The 26,592-nt window shown below is 39.2% G+C and overlaps 2 protein-coding genes across 2 annotated transcripts; both read left to right on the forward strand.

Annotated features, from left to right (window-relative positions):
• Positions 1–3,312: 3,312 nt before the first annotated feature.
• LOC125227014 (nucleolar protein 58) lies at positions 3,313–8,287 on the forward strand. The gene is given in 6 exon segments (XM_048131203.1): positions 3,313–3,484; positions 3,732–3,808; positions 3,893–5,041; positions 6,069–6,142; positions 6,145–6,191; positions 7,537–8,287. Coding segments are annotated over 6 exon segments (1,605 nt in total). The 5' UTR covers positions 3,313–3,439; the 3' UTR covers positions 7,750–8,287.
• A 7,032-nt stretch (positions 8,288–15,319) lies between these two features.
• On the forward strand, positions 15,320–17,516 carry LOC125227516 (protein spaetzle 5-like). The gene is made up of 3 exons (XM_048131851.1): positions 15,320–15,430; positions 15,965–16,278; positions 17,247–17,516. Exons 1-3 carry the CDS (start codon positions 15,382–15,384, stop codon positions 17,430–17,432), a joined length of 549 nt encoding a protein of 182 aa, XP_047987808.1. The 5' UTR covers positions 15,320–15,381; the 3' UTR covers positions 17,433–17,516.
• Positions 17,517–26,592: the final 9,076 nt, after the last annotated feature.

Below are 26,592 nucleotides of genomic sequence, written 5' to 3' on the forward strand. Positions count from 1 at the left end.
TATTAAATTGAATATTATAATGAAATAAACATAAACATAAGTCATGACCTGACCTTGTTAGGGGGATGAAATAAAAAAGTAACAGGTTTTTCATAATTTATTTTAATATCATTATGGGTATATACATAATAGGTATATACATAAAATTTATAAATGTTTCAAACTTTCCTTACCGACGAATAATAAGTTACAATAGAAAAATAGGTCACTGTGCACTTATCAATTCAGTCACTGCAGCTGCTGTCAGCTGCAATTCACATTCCTCCATATAGGTACACAAGGTATCTGATGTGTGAAGTGCACTTGAAGTTGTTATTTCCATTGGCGATTCAATTAATCACATTGGCGTTTCTTGACCACCAGGCGAATACAGACACGTCTCAATATATTAAATAGGCTTCAAATAACGGTACAGAAGCTTAATAGCAGCGTTTTACCTTACAATAAAACGCATATTAAGCGAAATACCTTATTTGAAGCCTATATTTTTAACTACGCCTGTGGCAACAACACTCAGTTGCAATAAACCAAGGCACATTTATTTTTCCATTTGAGGGTATTTATTGTTCGCTGCTAGTAAACAACATTTTTAGACTATTCAGTTTCGAAGATACGTCTTTATTTCATTTCACATTTGAATTCATAAATGATGCAACCGTTTGGTAAGTGGTATATTGCAACTTCGGTTAAATTAATATTTTGAGAACCAATGATGAAACATCGTTGCCGTCCCTACGGCACGGGTCGCCTGGTGGAAGGGGAAACCTGAATCGTAAAACTGGAGTTGCAAGTTGTTTACAGGTGTTCAGCTGTAGGTACCTGCTGTGAACCGCTACGCATCTACAAGCAGTATCGCTGTCTCTCAATATATTAAATAGGCTTCAAATAAGGTATTTCGCTTAATATGCGTTTTATTGTAAGGTAAAACGCTGCTATTATTCACGGAGAAAAATACAGATATGTAGGTACGTAGTTTGTTAAATAGGTACCTACCTACATTCATTGGGCATACCTACATCCTACATAGGATGTAAGTAGTGTACCTACTGACAGCAGAACAGGTCGACGAGGGTAGGCCCGCAGGGAACGGATTCGAGGTGAAAAGTGTTTAACAATACGAGCTAATTTAGAGAAAATTTCTTCACCATCGAATAAAAACTCAACAACAGTAACAGAACACCCTATAGCTCCCAAAGTACCTACCTAGGTATTTTTTATAACGTGGAGCCACAGAATACATATTGTAGAGCAAAAATGAATATGACCAATCTTGTAGAAAATTGTAGGTATGTAGAATTTTTTATTATTTTTTTATTGATAACTAGTATCATAATTCTACATACTATTTCATAATATAGAAAAAATACCTTCAAGCCCCATCTTATCCCCCAGCACATTCCATACTCTCAAGGATTTTCAGTATGTTCATCTGGACACCACTAGTTATAACTATTCCGATTTATAAAACTAAGACGACTAGTTTTCGATTACTTTTTTAAATAAATTATAAGTTATATAACATTTAAATACGTGCAAAATAGAGTTTGAGTACATAGCTTACCTATTATGCTTTAAACCTATAAGAGGCGCCCCGTTTACTCTAAAAGCTCCACTCGAACACAAAATACGCATTCAAAACATTCACATGATTCAATATCACAAAATAATCACGTTCTTGCCGCTCCGACCCAATCCAGACGCTCACCGCTCGATGGAATCCATTCACGGTTCATTCGCTCAATCATTCACTCTGAGAATCATTCGCTCTAAAGTGGATGCACGCTTTTATGCAGAATTATTGAATTTTCCGAATTCAAATAACGTCGCCGGCGAGATAAAATTCCATTTGGCACAGCACGTGAAGTATAGATCGTTTGAATACATATAAATTATTATATTTGTTTGTTTTGTATCCCCTCGGTTGAATCTCCTGAATAAATAACGACAGAAAGTATTGAGGCAAATGTTTGGAATAGAATATTTACTTTACTTAATAAGCTCCCATTGCGAGCAAATCTAACATATTGACACAACTTGAGGGCTTGGGAACAAATTGTCGAAGAAAAGATTATTACCTACTAGAAGAAAAACCATTCATTCATATCACAATTTCGTTTTCTTTCAATCCCATTGCCAACAGTGGCGCTGAAACTTGACCACTTTCATGTCATGTGTTCTGTCTACCCCGTTACAGGCGTGAGTTCATTAATTTACTTTACTACTTAATTATTCAAACAAGTACAACATAAGTAACCGCCGAGAGCGCCATCTACGAAAATCACGTTAAACAATCTTACAATAGATGGTGCTGTTCATGATTTTCCCAACTTCAATTCTACTTTTTAACCCCCGACGCAAAAACGACGGGGTGTTATAAGTTTGACGTGTGTGTCTGTCTGTCTGTCTGTCTGTCTGTCTGTTTGTCTGTCTGTGTGTGTGTCTGTCTGTTGCATCGTAGCTCCCGAACGGATGAACCGATTTCGATTTCGTTTTTTTCATTTGAAAGCTGTGTTAGTGGGGAGTGTTCTTAGCCATGTTTCATGAAAATTGGTCCACCAGGTCGCGGTCGGAGGTTTTTTCAAAATTTTAATTTTGTGGTTAGGTTATATATAATAGATTTGCGGTGTGGTAGTGAACGTGGATTATAAAACAGAAGGTAATAAAGTAGGTACCTATGTAAGACCTTTTCAGTAGCGAAACGTAAATTAAATCTGTAAAAATAAAAATATGTAAGTATTACGTTGTTTATCTGCGAACTTTGTGACTTTGTGACAAGCTAGCACTTAAGTCCTTTATAAAATTTTCGGTATTGTAATAATTTCGTAAAAAAATACTAAAAGAAATAACATTATGTATATTAGGGTCTGAACCTGCTAAAAAACATCAGAATCGGCTTTAACTGTAGCAAATCAATAAATATTCTATCTAACGTATTGTTATGTATATCCTCCGTATTGAATCGAGTTATCACTAAAACATCACAATAAATCATCATAATCAGCTTAAAGTTATTACCCAGGAGCAACCTTGTGAGGGTTAACAAAAATAAAGCATGTCTACTTGAACTTACCCACACCACACGTCTAAATTAAATTAAAATGCACAACTCTATTTTTGAACAGTTTAAAAAGGAAGTGTTTTTTAATTCGTTCAATATTTAACCATCTAAAATATATTTATTTTATAATAAACCAATACAATTGTGTCCACAAATATTTTACAAAAATAAAATAAAACTGATTTTGACATTTTGTACGTAGTGGTTATTTCAGGATGGCAACACTAATCTTTAGCTGTCAGACGTCACGTCAGTCAATGGAGTCCGCGTTTCGTCGCGGGGTGCTTCTTGCCGCTTTCGCGTGTTTAATAAAATAATTTCTAAATGTGCTCATAATTAAGTGACATAATAATTTAGTGTGGATTAACTAGTGTTTTCAACATGTTGGTTTTATTCGAAACCCCGGCGGGCTACGCTATCTTTAAGGTAACAAGCACCACACGTGTGGATTCTAACCTAACCTCATAATGCTTATTTTTTTATATCAAAATCAGTGTTAAATACGACGTATGGTGCAGTGAAAGTTTATGTTAACACTCAAATGACATAGTTCTTATACGTTTCAGTGATTTAACTTAAGTTTCAAGCTGAAAATAGGTCATTGTTTACCATCAAGCTCTGGATACTAACACTAGGTTATCTCAGTTTTAAAGCACGTTTTTGTTTGTTTTAGTTGTTGGACGAGTCTAAATTGTCTGAGATCAATGATCTGTACCAGGAATTCAACACTCCTGAAGGAGCATCATCAGTGTAAGTTATAATTTTTACTTGTTTATAAGCGTTTTAGATAGGTAAGTAAATTTTTCTTTTGCTTACATTTTAATTTTATTACAGTGTTAAACTGAAGAACTTCATCAAGTTCGAAGACACAACTGAGGCTCTAGCGGCTACTACTGCTGCCATTGAGGGCAAAATTTCAAAGCCGTTAAAGAAAGCTTTAAAGAAATATGCCTGTAAGGAAATCCAAGACCAGTTACTTGTCGGAGATGCTAAACTGGGCAGTGCCATTAAGGAGAAGTTTGACTTACAATGTGTTGCTAACTCGAATGTCCAAGAATTGCTGAGATGCATTCGCTCACAGATGGACAGTTTGCTCGCTGGGCTGCCAAAGAAAGAAATGACAGCGATGGCCCTCGGTTTAGCCCATTCCCTCTCCCGTTACAAGCTGAAGTTCTCTCCTGACAAGATTGACACTATGATAGTGCAAGCTCAGTGCCTTCTCGATGACTTAGACAAAGAACTCAACAACTACATCATGAGATGCCGTGAGTGGTACGGCTGGCATTTCCCCGAGCTCGGCAAAATCATCACCGACAACACACTCTTTGTCAAAATTGTCAAACTTATCGGCACTCGTGACAATGCTTCTAAAACTGATCTTTCAGACATCTTGTCGGAAGATTTAGAAGAAAAGGTAAAAGAGGCTGCCGAGATTTCCATGGGCACAGAAATTTCTGATGATGATATTTTGAATATCCAGAATCTCTGTGATGAGATTATCTCTATCACTGACTACAGGACTCATCTAACCGACTACTTGAAAGCCCGTATGATGGCTATGGCTCCTAACTTAACAGTTTTAATCGGAGAGCACATTGGGGCACGCCTTATTGCTCATGCAGGTTCATTAATGAATCTCGCTAAGCACCCCGCTTCAACGGTACAGATCTTTGGTGCCGAAAAGGCCTTGTTCAGAGCTTTAAAAACAAAGAAAGACACACCAAAATACGGTTTAATTTACCATGCTCAGTTAGTTGGTCAGTGCAGTACTAAGAATAAGGGGAAGATGTCTCGTATGCTGGCAGCGAAGGCAGCTTTAGCGACCAGAGTGGATGCATTTGGAGAAGATGTGTCGTTTGAGATGGGGGCGGAGCATAAGGTGAAGCTGGAGAATAAGCTGCGGCTGCTGGAGGAGGGCAACTTGAGGAGGATCAGCGGAACAGGCAAGGCTAAGGCCAAGTTTGAGAAATATCACAGCAAATCGTAAGTACACAATTTTTATTTACTGTGAAAAAAGGAAGTTCGAATCGCCAGACAGATTAAAACACGACCAAAGGGACTGTTTTAAATTAACACGAGTTAGGAATTTCCTTTTCGCACATGTATCGTACGACGTTTTTCAGTACAAATGGCCCTCCGAAGTTGCGACCTGACATATAATGAACCACTTCTCGCACTAGTGTGTAAAAAAGAACACCATCTGTACTAAACATACTCTAAATTGCGAACTTTGGTCCTTTACAAAAAAAATACCTCAAAAGAAAGCCCCTTCTTTTGTGATAAGCGTTATCACAGTTCGGTGCGTCCATCATCAAATAGTACGAAAAGGACGACCTGACGTGATAGGCTCTATCAGAGGATCGTGCTTGCCCGCCTGGTGTCATCTCTAAAAAAGCAAAACTTCCAGTTGTTTATTTTTAATGCAATTTTGTGTTTATACGGATGTCAGAAACAATATTTAGCTCTAGTTACATATGTTTACAATTTGTAAATTACAAATATTACAATTATGATATTTTAAAGATACAAAAACAAAAACGCCAATAAAGAGGCTTCTAGAGTTATTTACTACTAGCTTTTGCCCGCGGCTTCGCTCGCGTTAGAAAGAGACAAAAAGTAGCCTACGTCACTCTCTATCCCTTCAACTATCTCCACCTAAAAATCACATCAATTCGTCGCTCTGTTTTGCCGTGAAAGATTATAATATTAGTATGGATTGAACATATGTGAGTGTGCACGGGAAAGCGTCCCACTTTGTCGATTGCTATAAAGCCACTTTGTCAGTTTATTCATTTAAAGATACAAGTAGATCTCGCCTTAATGGTAACCGACAAGTGGGACGTTTTACTAAACACACTCACATATATTTTTTATTTAGGACTGACATGTCACTTTTAAATTAAAAGACTAACTAAACATAACACCATGATTCTTATTTCTTATTGCCACATTCCATAGGAGCCTATACATTTGTAAAGGGAGACATATTAACTCTGTAACCTGTTTCCAGCGAGGTGTTCCAGTACCCGGTGGCTGCGGACAGCACGCTGGACAAGAAGCCCGTCAAGCGGGAACACTCCCCGGAGCCGAGACCTCCACCAAGAAGATCAAGTTGGAGGATGGGGCCAGTGATGTGAGTACTCAAATTTTATGCCTAATTTCTTTGAAATATTTTTATACTACATAGTTAAAGTCATTAGGCGTCATCCATATATTACGTCACAGTGTAAGGGGGGAGGAGGGGTCATACTAAATGTGACAATCCCTGTTAAAGGGATACAAAAAAGCGTGACATAGGGGGGGAGGGGTCCAAAAACCTGAAATTTGGTGTGACGTAATATGTGGATGATCCCTAATAGTTAAAAAAATCCCTCTTTTAAATATGTGAGCCTTATGCTCGTTTGCCACCATTGTCTAAAAGAATTATATGCCTAACTGGAGATTAGTTTTCTCTTACCATCAGGTGTTTGTTTACCAACATGTGGTTTAAAAAAGCCTTTTGAGATATAATTACACAATGTTGGTATCGTGATAATCATATGAGATAATTAATCATGTCTACAAAAAGTCCTTGAGACATGTCTATTCTATCGTCTAAGTCTTATTTAAAACTTTTTATTTAATTATTAATTATCAAAATAAGTTGCACAACATAACATTAAAAAACCAAAGCACTAAGAAACTAAAAATAAAATACTACAAAACTTTTTAACAAAAAATAAAACAGCCTTCAAAAATAAGCGTGTTACAAAACAGAGAAACTAAAAAGCCAAAAATAATAAACCTTTCAATTCAGATTTCTTATCGGATTGCAATAATCTAAACATCCAAATTATAAACAAATCAATTCTTTTTGTAGTCGGTACCAGACCTGTTCGTCGCCTAGCTATTTCCTGTTTGCCCCACCCAACCATACGCAGGCTGGCCCCATTTGTTTATAATTTGGATGTTTAGATTATTGCAATCCGATAAGAAATCTGAATTCAAAGGTTTATTATTTCTCGGTGTTTTGTAACACGCTTATTTTTGAACGAATATATGTACAGTAGTGAAATAATTATCCTTTAACTCCTAACCATTGAGGAGTTGACCTTCCATCATCAGCTCAGCCACATAAAATTATTACCATCAGGCGTAAATACTGGTGGTCCTTTGAAAAATACACTAAAAACATTACATGTGCCTATAACATTTGAAGAGTTCCCTCGATTTCTCCAAGATCCCATCATCAGACCCCGACTTGTTGCCAATGGGACCATCTCAGGGTTATACCGATCCAAAAAAAATTTTGAAAATTGGTCTACGATTCTCAGAGATATCGAGTAACATACATACAAAAAAAAAACAATTCAGTCAAATTGAGAACCTCCTCAACCTCCTCCTTTTTTTGAAGGCGGAAGTGGGATGCGCATTTTAACTCCTCGTGTGAAACTGGGGTGGATCTTTAGTTGCTCTAATAAATTCCTTCCTTGTCTCAGGTCACACCAAAGAAAGTCAAAAAGGAGAAAATCAAAGAAGAGCCCGCAGAGGAGCCAGCCGAGCCCACCTCCGAGAAAAAGAAGAAGAAAAAGAAGAAATCCCTAGACGCCTCCCAAGCTGACACCACCATGGAGAACGATGAGGTGGACGGCCCCACTCCGCAGAGCGAGAAAAAGAAGAAAAAAAAGAAGAAGAGCGTTTCCGAGGAATAGGTAGCTCATATACTGTAACTTGATGGGAATTTGTATGCAGATGTATGTGTTTCAATGTCTCGAGCGCGCTCCATACATTTTTAAAGCATGTTTTCTTAACGTTTTGTCCATCAAGGTACAGCTAAATGCACATACAGTCACAATAATATCTGTATCTATCTCTATTGCTCTTGCATATCATCACTACTTTGAAAAAATCTTGTATCTCACGCTGTTCCTCAAAGTTAAAACGCAGTAAGTCTATATGCATTCCATACATACTTACTACAATTTTCTTTTAATTGACAGACGAAGATACAAGTTTTTTTTAAAGTAGTGACGATATATGACTAGGGTCAATCGCCGGTCAGTATACAATAAAAAAATCGCTTAAATAATCCCTCTCACCTGGCGGCGGGGTAATTCTTCGCAGTCTGGCGTTCAAAATGTTAAAAATATCTAAGTATGTGTTCAAATTATAAGCATCTGTGATAGGTGATGTGTTTTGTTTCATTTACATGAACTATTTTGTATGGAGCGCGTTCAAATGACGATATCTTTAAATAAATAAAATAAATAAATATTATAGGACATTCTTACACAGATTGACTGAGGCCCACGGTAAGCTCAAGAAGGCTTGTCTTGTGGGTACTCAGACAACGATATATATAAACGAAGCATTTTTTATTTAGTCTTTAAAACGAAGCATTTTCATTACGGGTTATGCTGCTGTATTATCAAATTTAATAGACTCGAAATAGCTCAAGTTTAATATTTGTTTAGACTCGAAGTTTAGCTGAATTGTTTATTTACGTAACAATTAATTTTGTCAGTTATATTATTTTTAGCATTTATGTAACTAGAAACACCTCAAGGTGGTAAAAGAAAAGAAAGGTGTCCTACTATTTTTTTCGAAGAGTCTAAGATATTTTTTCCGTACCTAATGAGTAATGCCCCATATTTGTAAGAGTTATGTTAGCTATTTCTTCGATGTAAGCGCAAATTACATTGTTAAGTTGGAAATGTCTCACAGCAGTGAGTTTATAGAAATATAAATTTTACTTTATTATTCAGGTTTTTTTTTACAGTCAAACCTTTTAAAGAGTATTCTACAGATGGCGCTAGTGTAGATTTTACCTGACAGTCCTGCGAATAAGGTCCAATTCTGTTTTGTTTATTTTACGGCGTTCACAAACCGGAACCAAAAATTGAGGCAGTGAATATGTATAGGTACTCGCGCCGTTTATGAAAAGCCTTTGCCGACCTGTGTGCGTAGCAGAATGCACAAACGCTCACGATAATATCTGTTTCGTAGCTATCTATCTCTATTGCTCTAGCCGCTAGCGTATTGGCGCGACAGAGCTAGGCTTCAGTTCTGTCGGCGTCTGGCGTCGATGATTGCCGGCTACGCCGGCCGTTATATACCTGGGCGTTTTCAAAAATCGGGACCCAAAATTAGTGACAGTTGTTAACAAAACTTGCCTTTTGGCATTAAGTCCGCCATTTGTACCTATGAAATAAATAAAGTCTACTGAAAATAGTAACTTTGGATGGCTGTATCTCCTAAACGGTGCGTCGTAGCGCAAAAATAATCGAATTTTCGTTCCCCTTTAATACCCCGTATACGCCTATAAAAAAACAAAAAATTAAAAAAAAAACGAAAAAATTTTTTTTGTATGAATACGCACCCCAAAATCAAATATTGTCTAGGGCCCGTACCAGTTGCAGTCGGCACGTCTATAAAGCCCCTTATAGTTTTTTTTTAATTGGCTAAATACCTGGATGTTATGTCACAATTATCTGTGTTTGGAAATTAAAAAAGAAGACTTTGCCGGCCTTGGCCTGCAAGGTTTGTATGAAATTCCATTATCTATCAATCGTCCTAGCCGCACCTGCAACGTCATACTTCGCTGCCAATTATAAGGCACATAACATCAATATTTCATACCATGTTTGAGAAAAATAATTATCGTCACAAAACTGACATCGAGTTCATTTTTGTTAACTGTCACTAATTTTCCCAATTTCTGAAAATGCTTACCTGGGTGCGTAGCCGAACGGCACAAACGCTCACGAAACGAAACGCTCGTAGATATCTATCTCTATCGCTCGTGCGTATTTGCGCGACAGAGCCAGGCTACCTTTCGCGGCGTTTCGTTTTCGTTTCGCGTCGTAGAAACGCCATTCGGCTACGGGGTCTGTTCATCGCCCTACATAACGACATATGTATATCCGTTCCCATCACTTAGATGCAAGGTTTTTGGATAGATACGATTACAACTTTATGATTAACCCTCTTATTCATAAACTTACACTAAACTTATCAAGCCGATAAAGTTCGTTTGTCCCTTTCCGACGAATTGGTGTGATAGAAAGGGACAATAGTTTGTTATACAAGGGAGCAAAGTTGTATTTTAACAGAGTGTGGAATTGCAACACGAACTAGCGAATGGATTCTAGGGTTGAACTACGAGCTAGCGAATGGATTCTATGGTTGAACCACGAGCGAAGCGAGTGGTTCGAAAATAGAATCCTGAGCGAAGCGAGTAGTTCAAAAATAGAATCCTGAGCGCAGAGAGTGTTGCAATACACACGAGGTAAAATAACTTTGCATCCCGTGTGTAACACATAACTTTTCACCTCACTAAAGCGAGGAAACACGCAATAAAAACAACTGGAAATAAGTTAATTTGCGTTTATTACAATTTCCACGATGCACCGACCGACACCACAAAAGTTTCAAATTAAGAATCAAGAAGAAAAATCTATTTGGGTGCGTTCCGTTTCACGCGTTTTGAGATTGCAATGTTACTTAAGGTGCGTTCTGAATAAGTACAATGGAAGAGTAAAAAATACAATAAAATTGTTTGAATTTTATGTTTTTAGTCTGATACAATTCGATATGATATTATTTTTACGTTCGCATCACATGATTTGTTAAGACAATTAAAGCACAGGGAGAAAATTGTCCTGTCTGGGACATGCCTTTACAAGAAATTATATTTAAAAAAGTAACTAATGACACGTTCGGATTTCGAATATTCTTTGCACTCTTGTGGATAAAATGCGATTTTGCTATCTGTTTTTAAAGAATAAAAAAGTCCTTTCCGAGCTAGTGAGGTGAAAACGAACTTTAACTTGATAACTAGTGAACGTTCATGAATAAGGGGGTAAGTATTTTGAGAAGGTTTATTTCATAATCATAAACCAAAGGTACTCCATTTCTGACTGAAAGGTCAACTCTACGGATCTCTAAAACTACATTAAGTGAGTCGCCCAGAGGACCGGATATTGCGGCCGCGGACATGAGATGACAGCGCTGTAATATCCTCAACTATGGAGTTTTGTAAGGTAATGTGAAGGTGCGGATTTTGTCCATTTATTTGAAAATTTCCAGGTACCTGTAGCTTACCTACAGTTTTTTCATAGAAACGTTAGGACTTTTGCTATGATGAAAATAGGTACAGTCACAGAGGCATAGTTGAGTGACATCTAGCGACAATCACGCGTCAAATACGCGAATTATCAGTACCACTACTCGATACTAGGTGGCAACAGTGTCTTCTGCCAAAAAAATAATTTTAGAACTGTTTACAACTTATATTACAAGCAGAAGGAATTGAAAACAGAATACTGATTAATACTATTGTAATATTAGCTAAAAAATTGTGAGCATTAGACTTTTCGTTCGTCGCGACATCTATTGACAAGTAGCAGTACTGGTAATTTATGCTAGTTGAAGCGTGATTGTCGCTAGATGTCACTTAACTGTGCCTATACAAATAACTCGCATTTACTGATGTATGGAGAACTCTTCCCTTTCTTATTCCTATATGGTTATAACCTAAAACGTATTAAGTAAGGAGGATACTCAGCTAGTATGAGGTAAATTTCGACCAAGCTTACTGCGCACTCTTAAAATCTCGCAAAGAATCATTAGCAGTTTCCAAGAAGAGCACCGGAGTTAAGGCGAAAGAGAAACGACCGCTACCAAATCGGGCTTCCGCACGAACGTCCCCATTTTCCTCTTGTAATATGCCAAATTAGCCACTTAGTAGGGTAGGCCACTAGGCAGTCTATAGCCTACATCGGTTGTGATGGCTGCACAAGCCAATGGATCGATCACAAATGTGCCTTGACTCCTGGGGTGGTCCACCAGCTCTACGAAGACGCTTTAATTTACTATGCATTATCAGCACATTTACATACAGCGTATCAATCGAGCATATTATAGAGAACTTATGATATAGATGTAAATATATACAAATTAAATACCTACCTAAACATTTTACCTTTTTCGCGACTTGTCTGCTCGTATCCATTAGGTATGTCAGTATCCAGGGAGGAAAATCAGGACTAGATTTGTATGGAGAATTGTCTCCTATACATCCTCTTAATGGTGAAACCTTTCTGGGCATCCACCGTGCGTTAAGGAGATTTACTCGACAGCCGGACGATTACCCGCCGCTGTTGCGAAAAATCTAGCTTTCAACATAATAACACTTTACTAGACTACAATTGTAGAAACACTGGAAATACGCTTTAGTTTGTATCTGCGAGTATTTAATGGAAAAAAATCGTTATGGAATTTTATTATATAGCAATATCCTTTTGGCCACCGTCCATTATTAAAATCCTAAGGGTCTCCCCAAACACAAACGTGCCCATATTAGGCTTGGGGAAGCCCACAAGTACAAGTCGTTTTGTGCTTTGTCCATTTTTAACACCAAACGCAAAAGCGGCGGGGTGTTATAAGTTTGACGTGTCCATGTCTGTCTGTGGCATCGCAGCTCCCGAACGGATTAAGCGATTTAGATTTAGTTTTTTTGTTTGAAAGCTGAATTAGTCGGGAGTGTTCATAGCCATGTTTCATGAAAATCGGTCTACTATGTCGGGGATTTTCTTCAAAATTTCAAGTTTATGGTTAGGTTATCAGTAGTGCAGTAAAGCTGTTTTTGTATACTCGCAGTAGCTAGGTACTTAGGGAGCTATTTAAAAGCGGTGCCCGTCCTGGCTATCTCCCACAACATTAGAAGAGCATCTCGCCATCTCCGGCGCAGACGCCATGCGCTTCCTGTTCCAAACGGCGTCCGGCACTTTTAAGCATAAAAATCGTCTGAGCACCTAATATAAAGCCTAATATTAGGCACCTAATATATAATACAATTTTATTTTCCCCTCACTAGCTCGGAAACACTTGTTTTGTCCTTTAATACCAGCGGGTAAATTACGCATTTTCATTCACTAGTGGATAAAGTAATTTGACCTTGAATATAGTATTTTTTTCTGCTTTCAAAATTGATAAAAGTGAGTGAATCTAGTGATACGATGATTTACTCGTACCACCTATGGAACTACTGGAAGCACTAATAAACGCGTTTTTTTGCGTTGTACGTTCCTCGATATAGTGAGGGGAAAAGTTTTGTGTTACACACGGATGTGTAAATTGTAAATGTATTTTACTTCTCGTGTGTTAAAAAACTCGCAAGTTCAGGGTTCTATTCTCGAACCACTCGCTTCGCTCGTGGTTCAACTATAGAATCCGTTCACTTGCTCGTTTTTCAATTCCACACTCGGCGTTAAAATACAACTTTGCACCCTTGTATAACAAATAACTATAAATGCGATTTGCCACACAATTAAAAACGAAATGAATGAAAAATACATAGATAGGTATCTGATTAGTGGCTGTGGTTGAATGATTGTGTTTATAAATGGTTTATGTAATTAAGTTAGAAAATTATTGTTATTTTTTCTGACTTGTTGCAGGGACGACATTTCTTTTAACCTCATCAGTGTGCCTCCTCATTGTGATTAAGTAGGTATTTGGCAAATAATTAGGAGGCCATGTAGTCCGATAGCAAAACGTGAACATCCTCACAACATTAGAAACGCATCTCGCCATCTCCGGCGTAGACGCTATAAATAACTGCGCTTCCGGTTCCGACGCCGCAGTTAACGGACACTGTCCCCGTTTAGAAGGCATTGAGAACCTTTCTCGAGTCTCGACTATTTAATACAGAAGAAAACGACTAAATTGGCTAACGAACTGGAAATACTATAAATAAATGTGAGTGTGTTTAGTAAAACGTCCCACTTTGTCGGTTAATATTAAGGCGAGATTTAAAGATGAAGATAAAAGATAAAATACATTTTCCCCTCACTAGCTCGGAAACACGTGTTTTGTCCTTTAATACCAGCGGGTAAAAACGCATTTTATCCACTAGTGGGTAAAGTAATTTGACCTTGAATAAAGTCAAATTAACTGCTTTAAAATTGACAAAAGTAGGTGAATCTAGTAATAAAGATGATTTACCACCTGCGGAACTACTGGAAGCAGTGATAAACGCATTTTTTGCGTTGTAGTTTCCTCGCTATAGTGAGGGGAAAAGTTTTGTGTTACACTCGGGTGTAAATGTATTTTACTTCTCGTGTGTTAAAAAACTCGCAAGTTCGCAAGAATCCTTTCACTTGCTCGTTTTTCAATTCCACACTCGGCGTTAAAATACAACTTTGCCCCCTTGTATAACAAATAACTATTATTCCCCGGAGTATATTTATTTGTTTCTTTATATAAATAAACTGAAAAACCGGCCAAGTGCGAGTCGGGCTCGCGCACAAAGGGTTCCGTAGCAGCAAATATAATAAACTTATTATGTCAATTTATACACCTGCCAAAATTACAGTTAAATCAACCTATCTCAAAAACTATAAGAGATACTTTGATCAAACCAAAAATCGTTGAAAGAGTTAATTAGCATGCATCACCTCTATTTTTTTTAGAATTTTATACCCCGTAGTTATAAAAATAGAGGGGGGGGACATACTTTTTACGACTTTGAGAGCTGATATCTCAAAAACCGTTCACTTTAAGAAAAATGTTTTTTAGAAAACTTTATATCATCTTAAAAGACCTTTCCATTGATACCCCACACGGGTATGTACATCGAAAAAAAATTTTCATCCCTCAGTTACATGTATGGGGGCCCCACCCCCAATTCTTTTTTTTTACTATTTAGTGTCATAATTTTGTAGCGGTTCATACAACACATATTCCCATCAAATTTCATCACTGTAGTACTTATAGTTTCCGAGTAAATCGGCTGTGACAGACGGACAGACGGACAGACGGACAGACGGACAGACGGACATGACGAAACTATAAGGGTTCCGTTTTTGCCATTTTGGCTACGGAACCCTAAAAAGCGGCTTTATAGCAATCGACAAAGTGGGACGTTTTCCCGTGCACACTCACATAGTCAGCGCAGCTTGAAAATTACCTAAGTAGAACACTGAAGACAGTCAACCCAAATATATTCATACGTACAGTCAACTAATTTCAATGTTTTTATAAAAAAATGTTAATTTTTTTTAGGCAATAAAACATATTAGGTAACAAAGCAATAGGTAAGTATTAGGTACCTAACTATTAATATTTAAATTTATTTCCCTGACAACAACACTGTATCAAATTACCTAACAACACAAACAATTATACATTACTAATTATTATTTAGTCCCGTGAAAATAATATAAATTATTTAATTGTTTTGACTAATGTAAGACATTAGGGACGGTTCGCAATTTTAAACCGATACGGCGTATAAAACGGCGTCGGCGTCGGCGCGTCTTGTCAGTACCGCCGTCGCCGCAATGTTCCGCCAACGCTCGTTACTATTCGCCGCCTTGCTCGCCGTACAAGGTAATTTGGATTTTGGCTATTTGGAATGAAAGTTGGTCAGCGTACTTACTTACTTATACTTACTTTACTTATTTGGCTGGAGCGATAATATGAGTTTAGGCCTCCAATACTTTACTAGGCTTTGAGCGGTATCGCGCCAGCGTGAGACGCCGAGGTAACGTACGACGTCGTATCGAAATAGCTTACGCCAAAAAGTAGTACATACTCGTAATAGTAGTAGAAATAACCCCATGGATGCCGAGAACCCTTAGACATCGTTAGGTTTTGTACCGCCAAGAATATTTACTTGTAAATTGTGTGGTAGTGATGACGATACCTACTATATCAATTGAGTGAATGATTTTCATTTGTAAGTTAAGACTTACAAATGAATTGTGCATAATTTTACATCCTGTTTCTGTATTTTATTCTAAGAGCATTTATTTGTTTTGTTAGACGACATCGAGGCATTTTACTCAATTAAAATAGGCTTTTTATTTTATTTTTATCTAAATACCTTGAAAGAACTCCCTCTAATAATATTAATATTTTCAGGCGTAAATAAGACTGTATCAGCCAACAAATTCACCCCGAAAGTGCCAGAAGATTGCCTCAAAATGGGTTTCTGCGAGGACGTGCCAGACTACCCTACAGCGCACGTGGACAACCTCATCAAACAGCTAGGAAGTCAAATCGACAAGTACAAGGTCCAGATTGACGCGACAACCGTGCTGTCTAGGAACGGCGTGGAGGATCTCTGCGCGTCCAACCACAGGACTATAGTCCCGATGGCTGCTCCGGATAAGGATGGACAGTGGCATTACGTTGTGAACCAAAAGAGTCGCCCTTTGCAGAGCTTCATTGTTGAGGTAGGTATACCTGTCTAATGGCCACTTGCACCAACGAAAATGGAGGGGTAACCCGGGGCCGGGAGTTAACCCACCATTTTGTATGGAATTTGACAGATGACAGCCCACTAAGCCCGAGTTAAGAGGTTGGTGCAAGTGGGCTTAACTGTTCTTAGTAGCTTACTTTTATTATTTATTTATTGATTATTCAAATAAGTTACACAGCATAACAGTAAAACCAAGGCACTGTGAAACTAAAAAATAAAAACAATACTTGTAGCATATAAATAGTAAAAAACAGACGAAAAAAAAGAACAATATTCTATTTAGGTGACGATGTAACAGCGTGGCTCTGTTGCGTCGTCTGACACGGCGTAGGGTTCGGCAGGTTGCCACGGAACCGCCGAAACACGACGCCCTTCGGTCAGAAGTCTGCGCTCGCGATGGTGTCCTGCAGCGACCGCGGCACTCGCAACACAAACGAACTGAAGTGCACGTAGTGGCGCGACTGCAGCTGGAACACCCTCAGCGAGTAGCCAGTCTTCTGGCGAACGTACTCCACCACAGCCCCGGCGGAGTAGTGCAAGCGCGACACGTAGAGCGCCCTATACTCGGCGTAGCAATCCGTAGACCTAAATTCACTGGTTCCGCATTGCCACACATAGTCTTACGAGGCGCCCTGCGCGCCTTGCTCTTATGTTTTCGTATCAGCAGGCCTAAGTTAGATGACAATAATTTGCAGAGAAATGAAACGCTGTTTCTAACATACTCATATCGAAGAGTGATAGATTAGGGTAACTAGACCTTACTGGAATTAGTCCGGTTTCCTCGCGATCTTTTCCTTCACCGAAAAGCGATTGGCAAATATCAAATGACATTTCGCACATAAGTTCCGAAAAACTCATTGGTACGAGCCGGGGTTCAAACCCGCGACCTCCGGATCGAAAGTAAGGATGACCTGTAATAACTATTAATCATTTCTATTAAAGGTATGCGCTAGCCCCGGTGCTGCCTGCTCCAACGTGGCCGTTTTTCACACCGGCTACGACGCTAGCTGCAAACAGAAGTTCATCTACCGCAACGCGCCGAGTTTGGGCGGAGGCGGCGAGATGGTCGAAAAGCAGTTAATGTTCCCCAGTTCCTGCGCATGCCAGTTCGGACAGACTGATGCTTGAGCGTAGTCTATTGGCCTTTTGTTTTATTTTTGTGTGTAATTTCGATTGTATAACGAAGAAAATAAAACTTGTTATTGACATAGACATGGTCAGTGTTTTATTTAATTCGATTTGAGTGACAAAAGGCTACAACCATGTCAAAATGACAAGCAGTAAGAGATTTTTTACAATCTGATTTATAACCAAGGCTCGGAACCGGTTTATTTTTTACCGGTTAAAACCGGTTTATTTCGATCTTACTCCGAACTTTGCAAAGAACGCGAACGTTATAAGAACAGTGGCAAACCAAGAACAAACGGGCCTCCCGCTCGTTTTTGCCCAGAACGTGTAAGTTGTGGAATGAGCTACCTTCTGAGGTGTTTCCCTTGCGCTATGACATGGGGTTCTTCAAGAAGCAGGTATTTAGGGTTCTCAAAGGTCGGCAACGCATAAGTGGCTCCCCTGATGTTGCTTATGTCCATGGGCGGCGATGACTGCTTACCATCAGGCGGCTCGTCTGCTCGTTTGCTGCCTATTTAAAAAAAAAAAAAAAAAAAAAAGAACTTTATTTTAACCGAAATAAACCGGTTTATTGACGAGTGGCGAGACGCACCGGCGCCGCGTAAATACCTCCGTTCACTCAGCGACTTTTTTGTTTGGTTAGAACAGTATTACCTATCATGCTGCGGAATAAACCGGTTTATTTTGTTCTAAACCGGTTAATCGAAAGAAACCTTTATAAAAGCGTTCCCCTAAAAACCGGTTTAAAATTGCGGTTTTTCGAGCTAAAACGAAAGTTAAAGGTTTTGCCGCAAGTACATGATAACGGTTTGAAAATTTAACCGGTATTCGATTCGAGCCCAGTAGGCCTAGCACATGATGGCCGCGGGAGTATGTCGCCGCGAGATAGATCACACGTCTTTGTCTAATTGTATTAATGACATAAGGACAGGTAGTCTATCTCGCGGCGACATACTCCCGCGGCCATCATGTGCTAGGCCTGCTGTTTATGTATAATGTCACTATGACATACAGTTCTACAGTGGCCTAGGGTTCCAATTGGTTGACTGTACTGGTTATACAAGGACAAGCGAAAGATGATACTATAGAAAAGGTCACCAAGTCTTAATAGACTTTCGTGTGTTCGAAGCGAATATTGAATCCGTGTATACCTATTTACTAGGCTTCTAACGACGATATATTAGGTAACTTTTTAAAAAACGCCTCAAAACCTATAAAAAATTCTGAAACTCGCGACGAATCAAAATGTGACAATCATTAAAAAATTACGGCGCCCCACTTTCCACCAAATGGGAAAGTAATTCAGTCCATCATCAAAGATTTCAAAAGAAAGGATAAGGCAATTTATATAATTTCGAATGAGAATTCTTGTTTGTTGCGCTACAAACGCCACAGAGTAAATAATAGTTTTACGTACACGTACAAATTATTTCAAATTATTTATTTATAAGGTACAAAAATACACTGACTGTAACAAAACTATGTTCTTGCAATAAATATATTTCTATTTCTATTTCTATTTCTAAAGTTTTATGCTTATCCTAAGAATATAAATGTACATTTAACAATAACAATTGCAGGTACCACAGGTAAGAAATTTACAGGTCCGGTTGCTCTGGTTCCTACACTAGGCTCAGCCTGTCTCGTATTTAGGTAGCCCAGGCTCCAATGAGTTAATGTCTAAGTTTTCGATTTTACAGAAATTAACAGCGAGGCATCCTACAATTAATTAAAGTAATCAAGACAGCTAACAAAAGATAATCTAATTATAATCTAGTGTGCACTTATTGTGTATATGTGTGTGGGTGTGTGTGTTTGTGACTTTGTGTGTGAGTTGAAAGGTGTAGAAAAAGGTTATTTGTCAATTTTTAGAAGTTTCTCCATATCTTCATAAGAAAGCGAACTGAGTCATGTGGTCGTTTTTTTCTGGACTTCCCTAACGGTCAGTTTATATGGCGTTTTGATTACTGACTTTGTTGTAAACAAATGGATGGATGAAGTTAGGTAGACGTTGGGCGAAAACTGATGCAGTTGGGGGACTGGGACTTTGAAAGTGCGTACAGAAAGAACTCTTTCTGCAAAATCAATGTTTGACAGAAGTTCAGTGTCGAATCGTGTTGTGCTTTTCTAATCTATGAAACTATTGACTGTCCCTTTAGAGTAAGCATTTAGGGTTTATTATTTACGGTAGCGTACAATTTGCTACGTAGCAATGTGAGCCAAACGTTGTCGGAATTGCCCGAGCAAGAGACTGCCCAACCTCTGTCAACGCGATTGGTTCATGGACTGATGCTTAACTCGGTGTTAGGTTAAGGTGGTTTTCTACCGGCAGAGCGAGAAGAGACGTGTCGTGGCAAGGCGGGAATCGGAATTTGTATGGCAAAATTCAAAACAACGGTTTACTTAGAGTATAAATTAACTTTGAAATAATAACACGCTCCTCGTGATAAGTAGATGTTTTGTTGCTCGTTGCTGTTTATAGTGTTTATACCGGTGAAGACCGTCATGATAATAGGTACAAGAAATCTCTATTAGAGGTTGGGCAGGCTCGCGATTGCAATTAATGACAATTTTTAGTGGAAAAGGGCCAGCTTGATTTCAATTCACGGTTCGTCTTGTCTCGAATCGCTCATGGATACCTTTACCACAGTATAATAAAGAGTACTATCGTACAGTATGGCCACTCCCGCTCCCCGCTGAAAGTGCCGCCCTCCCCTCTCGGTTACCTCACAGTTACCGCCTGTCAAAAACGCGAACAGTCGACCTGTCATATCTTACTCATACAAGCATAGTACGCGTTCACCTACACGAGCTTAGACTGTGTGCTAGGAACGCGCCTCTTTCATATATTTGATCGCCAGTGTCCGGGGTGTGCCTTTACTGACACTGCTATGCTGGCACTGTGTCATCTGTATTGTATGCCAAATCCTTACAAAGTAATTTATAATTCAATGCTCATCATATTTTTACAAAATGGCGGACGGCGGGACAAAATGGTATTTTAATTAGACGTAAAAGTGCTGTTAAATCTTTAAAACTGGTTTTAATGGCGTGTCATAAAATTGTGGAGTGTGGGGAAAGTTTTATGAGTGGGTAAGTAGAGGAGGATGTTTCTAGAATTCCGGCAATTTGGAGCATTCCATGAAATAGTCTGCCGGTGCCCCGTATGTATAAACGCGAACTTACTGAAAATTTTAGAAATTATTTAGGTACAGAAAAAAAATGTGAGTGACTGAGTGTGCATGGGAAAATGGAATTCACCGTTTGTAGTCGACGTAAGTGCGTTTTCACATTATCCGATCCGATATCGGATGTCGGAAGGATTTAAAAGGCAAAAATCAGAAATGGCGGCTTAAATGTATGTGATATCGGTCCTACTTCCGATATCGGATCAGATTAATCTGCCCTTTTTTAAACCACGTCGGTGGCAAACAGGTATACGGTCTGTCTGATGGAAAGCGGTTACCGTAACCTATGGACGCCTGCAACTCAAAAGGTGTGCCGACCCATTAGAAACTTGTTCACTCCTTTTTCCAAGAACCCCATACTGTAGTTCATCTGGAATACCTCGACAGGGAGCTCATTCCACAGCCGGAGCGTCCGCGGGTGGAAATTCCTCTGAAACCGCACGGTACGCGACCATTTAGGTTGTAAGGTGTGTGGATGAGCGCCCTGTCGATGGCGAGCGGTGCGATCATGAAAAGTGGCCGTTCCTTAGAACACAACCCATTGTACAGGCGATGGAACACACATCCTAGGCGAACATTCACTATAAGTATAAGTAAACATTTTCTGAGAAACACTTTCTCAACCTTGTAGCGAAAATGCCTCAAAAATAGGTATAAGTTTCCTGCAAGATTTTCCGTAAACCAGCAATATATTTAATCCTCTAAGTGCCCAAATAATTAATTGCACGATAACCCGCCATTTTGGATTCTCAACTGCATTCATAGTACAAGACTCCGGGAAGAATAAATCTTTGCAGCATTTTCTGCAGTAAAGCAGTCAAGGAGTGATGTAGTGCCCTGTTGGGACTTGTCCGACGGGATCAAACGGGGTTATGTTGTTCAGTGTATTTTACTCCCATTGCAGCAATTTTGCATCAAATATTCTAGAAAATGAAATTTTCTTTGGGTACGGCATGAAGAGTACGTCTTGGATATTTGTTAGGTGCACGAATGATGCTGCTGTCATGTTGCTTTTCTATCTTTTCCTTCAAAGATTCAAAAACTATTTTTGCTAAACATACTCATAAGATTAGACTTATATTGACCGTGATTGCCTTTTTGATTTTTTTTGTCGAGCTCCCGATATTTCGACGCATCATGATCACGGAAAATCTAATCAATATAAGTCTAATGAAAATAACAGTGAATCATTCAAAACTCTCATACTCATAAGATATTTGCCAGTCGCTTTTCGGTGAAGGAAAATATCGTGAGGAAACGGGACTAATTCCAACAAAGCCTTTTTAGCCTTCGGGTTGGAAGGTCAGATGGCAGTCGCTTTCGTAAATACTAGTGCCTACGCCAAATCTTGGGATTAGTTGACAAAGCGGACCCCAGGCTCCCATGAGCCGTGGCAAATGCCTGGAGGAGGATGATGATGACCTATTTATTTTATTTATTTTTATTTCAAATATGTTACACAGTATGACAGTAAAAACCAAAGCACTGAGTAACTAAAAATACATAAGAGCATAAAAAATAAACACATAAAAGTAAGAAACGTCACCTAGATTTAGGTGACAACGTAACGTCGAGGCTTCGTTGCGTCGTCTGTCCGGGCGTAGAATTCGGCAGGTTGCCCCGGAACCGTCGAAAGACTACACCCTTCGGCCAGAAGTCTGCACTCGCGATGGTGTCCTGCAGCGGCCGCGGCACGCGCACAACAAACGAGCTGAAGTGCACGTAGCGGCGCGACTGCAGCTGCTGCACCCTCAGCGTGAAGCCAGTCTTCCGGCGAACGTACTCCACCACTTCGTCGGCCACGGCGGAGTAATGCAGGCGAGACACGTAGAGCGGCTTACTTGGTGTGGCGACCCGAAGACCAGAATTAACCGGATCCGCAGTGCCACTCACAGTCTTACGAGGCGCCCTACGTGCCTTGCTTTTCCTTTCCACCAATGTGAATCCCTCCGTATCTACATTGGTGCGGGAGGACTTCTCCTTAAAAAGAGCCCGTAATTCACATTTCTTAGAAGGCGTGCTGACCCGGTCAGCTGCTGGCTGCCGGCCGGTGACGCTAGCGTATGAACGCTGACGTAAGCTCGAAGGGGCAGGCGGCTGCACGCGCGGAGGGCGCGCGGGCGGCGGAGCGGCGCTTGCGACACTTTTTACAGCGTCAACAGGTAAGATATCGAACTGACTTGACACGTGTGTCAGGTCGCGAGTCACGTTCGAAATTTGAAGCGGCCGGCTGAGTTGGGACATTCCGCAAACATGCTATTTCGTTGCGTAAATCAGCAATGGTAATAAGGCTGGCTTCAAATTTGCTACTTATTTCGGCTAAACTTGTTTTAAGGACCTCGATTTCCTTAAACAAGCTGCTAATGTCGAGATTTTCCGGAATACACGACGCCGTCGCCACGAACTCCGGAATCCGGTCTTGATTCTCCCTGAGGATTTTCTTTATATCTTCAAGGGTCTTCTGTCCGTTTTCATCCCCTCGTCGATGTGGAACATAGGTGCCGGCAATCCCAAGGGACTGGCACAGCACTTGCTTAGCTTCACAGATGTCATCGATGGTGAAACTCGACGCACGCGAATTCATCTGGACAGCCGTCTTCGCATCCATCGCTCCTTCCAGTACCAGCTTGTTTTTGCGTTGAAGAAAAGCGAGGAACTCGTTCACGATAGGTTTATTCTGCTGAGAATCACCCATCGTGTCTATTGCTATACTAACCTATAGACTTAATGAGTTAAAGGATCTGATCTGACTCCCGTGTAATATTCAGCTGCCAACGAACTGAACTAACTTTGGAATAAACCTGTATGTTACAGCGGAGCAATGTTAATAAACACCTGCGAACTCGGGCATTCCCTCCGCAAATACACGGGATTACTGCGACAAATTGGCATTGTTTACTTAAGGCTCTCACACACTACGCAACAAAGAGTGGTCATCATTCTCCTTGCGTTATCCCGGCATTTGACACGTCTCATGGGAGCCTGGGATCCGCTTTGGCAGCGAATCCCAAAATTTGGCGTAGGCACTAGGCGTAGGCAGTAGGCACTTACGAACAGACTCCCATCTGACCTTCCAACCCGAAGGGTAACTAAGTAGACCTTATTAGAATTAGCTCGGTTTCCTCACGATGTTTTCCTTCACCGAAAAGCGACTGGCAAATGTCAAATGACATTTCGCACATAAGTTCCGAAAAACTCATTGGTGCGAGCCGAGGTTCGAACCCACGACCTGCGGAACGAAAGTCGCACGCACTTACAAATATTTTCAGACATTATACGGCATGTTTTTTTTTGTTGATCCGTTAAAATTCAACTCGAAGCTATTAACAGGACTCCACCCTAACTTCTTGTTAAATTCGATATGAATATGAATAAAATAAAAATACTAATTAACATCTTACTATTCTATTAAACACATTAATTAAAGTAAACAAAAATTAATTAGTGTGAGAGGATATTCTGCCATATTTGTGAAAGAACTTTTGGACCGCACCTTGTATATATCGACGCCTACACTACAGACGAGTTATTCACCTACAAATAAATGTGCTGTGTGTGTTACTTCATTGAATCATGAATGAACCATATTGAAAGATATTAGCCGTACTTGCGTAGTGTGTGTCAAGCTTTACAAGGCGTGCAACTACGCAGCCAGGGATAGCTTTTAGTTGTTTATTCTACGTGTATATTAGCTGCGAGGAACATTTTGTAGGACATATTGAGCTAGTTTTTCTGTGAGACAAGCTACAGTCAAATTGGCATTGTTCTCACTGCGTGCAAAGTAGTTAGGGACAGCTTTTGGTTGCTCTGATGTTGCTCATAATATGGGCAGCGAAGGTTGCTTCCCAGGCTCGGCTGCTCGTCTGCTGCCTATATGAACATTTCTTTTTTTTTTTTGCCAATATTTTTTTTTTATTATTTTAGGGAGTTTTAGGTCAATTGTACTCAGAATCACGAGTACTTTCAATCTCAGTGGGAGACAAAAAGTGTCCCAGAATTTCCATATTTTTTTTTACTTTCCTCTTTTGTTACCCCATACAACATGCACGGAAAATGGTAACAAAATAAGAAAAAATCGTATGGGACAATTTTTTTACTACTAGGATTGAAAAGGCTAGTAATTCTGAGTAGAAATATCATATTTTTTTTCAAAAATATCACACTTCATAAAAGTGGCAAAAAAAAGAAATGCTCATATCATAAATTATCATAAAAAGAAATATAGGACATTCTAAGACAGATTGACTGGCTCCCACAGTACGCTCAATAACGTTTGTGCTCATGAAATACCCAAGGTGTGGCCAGTGTCAGTGGCGTGGATTCGCCGCGAACATCGGTTACATGAGTCTAGATAGAAGGAAGAAGTTTCAAGCAAAGCGAAGTAGGCTGCTCATAACAGCAGCATCCTAAGCATATTAGCAAACAATCTATTATACTAACAGATTAACGAAATTAATCGCTTCGTCGCTTAAGCCTTATTTCTAAGGGAAACAATAAGGACTCGGTCCTGAAAGGTCTTAATAGCCATTGAATCGAAAATGATCAAAAATTATTTCAAACAAGCAGATGGTAAGCGATCACTGCCGCCCATGGACAATAGAAACACATAAGTGTTATCTTTAAGATATGGGTTGACACTAGCTGTCAAAGCTCCAAGGCTCCATGAACAGCTGGGATTGCCGTGATATTGCAAGGAGGATGATGATGATGATGATCTAGGGGTTGACACGAAAAATTTGAGAATCCTGACAAAATATGGACATTACCTTAATTTTTCATCAAAAATATCGAACTATAATTTATTCAAGAAATTGCAATTATATCCTATAATATTGTTTTGCTCCTTCCCATTTCGTCTTTCAAATTCAACATTTTCAAAGCTAGTTGTTCGTCGATTATTTAATTCAAGTTACTAAAAAAACTTCACAGGCCAAGTCAAAATCTGAAAAACAATAAAATATCCTGATGTATACAGAGTGGGGCCTGTAACAAAGGCGAAGAATTGAACTGTAGGCTATTCTCCTTATACTAATCAACATTTGTTCAGTGACTTTTAAAAATGCGTATGTAATAATTCTATTATTTTTCATACAAAATGGCCATGTTGTCAAGTAACGCAAATTATTGTTGTCATTGATGGAATAGACAAAATGGCGCCTTCAGTAAGGAAAGGACGCGTTCAGACTTAAGGGCAGAATTCGGCTACATTCCTGTCTAGAAAAAATGGTCTCGTCGGAAGATCAGCGCGACCTCCGGGTCAAAATACTGAGAGACCATTTCGTGATAAACTTATCCATCCCATGTACATTTGTAGTTTTAGTCATACTTAATGCATAATGTGTAGTTTTCAAGTTTATTACGAATAAATATTTTGATTGATTGATTGATTGATATAATGCAAGTTAACATTCTGACGTACTTATGACAATATGTATTAGTAAATACTATCTTCGGCGCTTAAGACTTTTCATCAACTATAAACCATATGAGTAATACCAAGGGTGCTGTACAAAAGGTCGTAAGCGACAATACGGGTCTAGTTAGAATAATAAGTCATGTATCTAAGCTGGAGGCAAACAGATTGTAACAGCCTGAAGTGTTAATTAGTTTACGTAATAATGGGGATGATTGTGAGGTTTAGGCGTAGTTTATTTATACGATACTCGTATACTTACTTACCTATATTTATAATTAAAGTACATTCATTCTCCAGAAACGATGCTTGCGCACAATATATCGCATGCATACTGAGCAATCTTTGCGTGAGATATTTAAAGAAAAGCGTTATCTTACACTTACTGGGATATACATATTAGAACTTTGTCTGTTTATAAAGAACAACAATGATTATTTTACGAAAAAGTCGTCACGCAGAGACAATCTCAGAGAGCAGTATTTTAATCTCGTGTGTCCAAAATCAAATAACGCATTGTACTATAGATGCGCATACAATACAATACTGCAATACGTGT

The sequence above is a fragment of the Leguminivora glycinivorella genome, chromosome 6 (assembly GCF_023078275.1).
Source record: "Leguminivora glycinivorella isolate SPB_JAAS2020 chromosome 6, LegGlyc_1.1, whole genome shotgun sequence".
Classification (NCBI taxonomy): Eukaryota; Metazoa; Arthropoda; class Insecta; order Lepidoptera; family Tortricidae; genus Leguminivora; species Leguminivora glycinivorella.

Coding starts and splice junctions, on each gene's coding strand:
- LOC125227516 (XM_048131851.1), top strand. CDS start 15,382: ATGTTCCGCCAACGCTCGTTACTATTCGCCGCCTTGCTCGCCGTACAA. Junction 15,431..15,964: donor CGCCTTGCTCGCCGTACAAG/GTAATTTGGATT, acceptor TAATATTTTCAG/GCGTAAATAAGACTGTATCA. Junction 16,279..17,246: donor TGCAGAGCTTCATTGTTGAG/GTAGGTATACCT, acceptor TTTCTATTAAAG/GTATGCGCTAGCCCCGGTGC.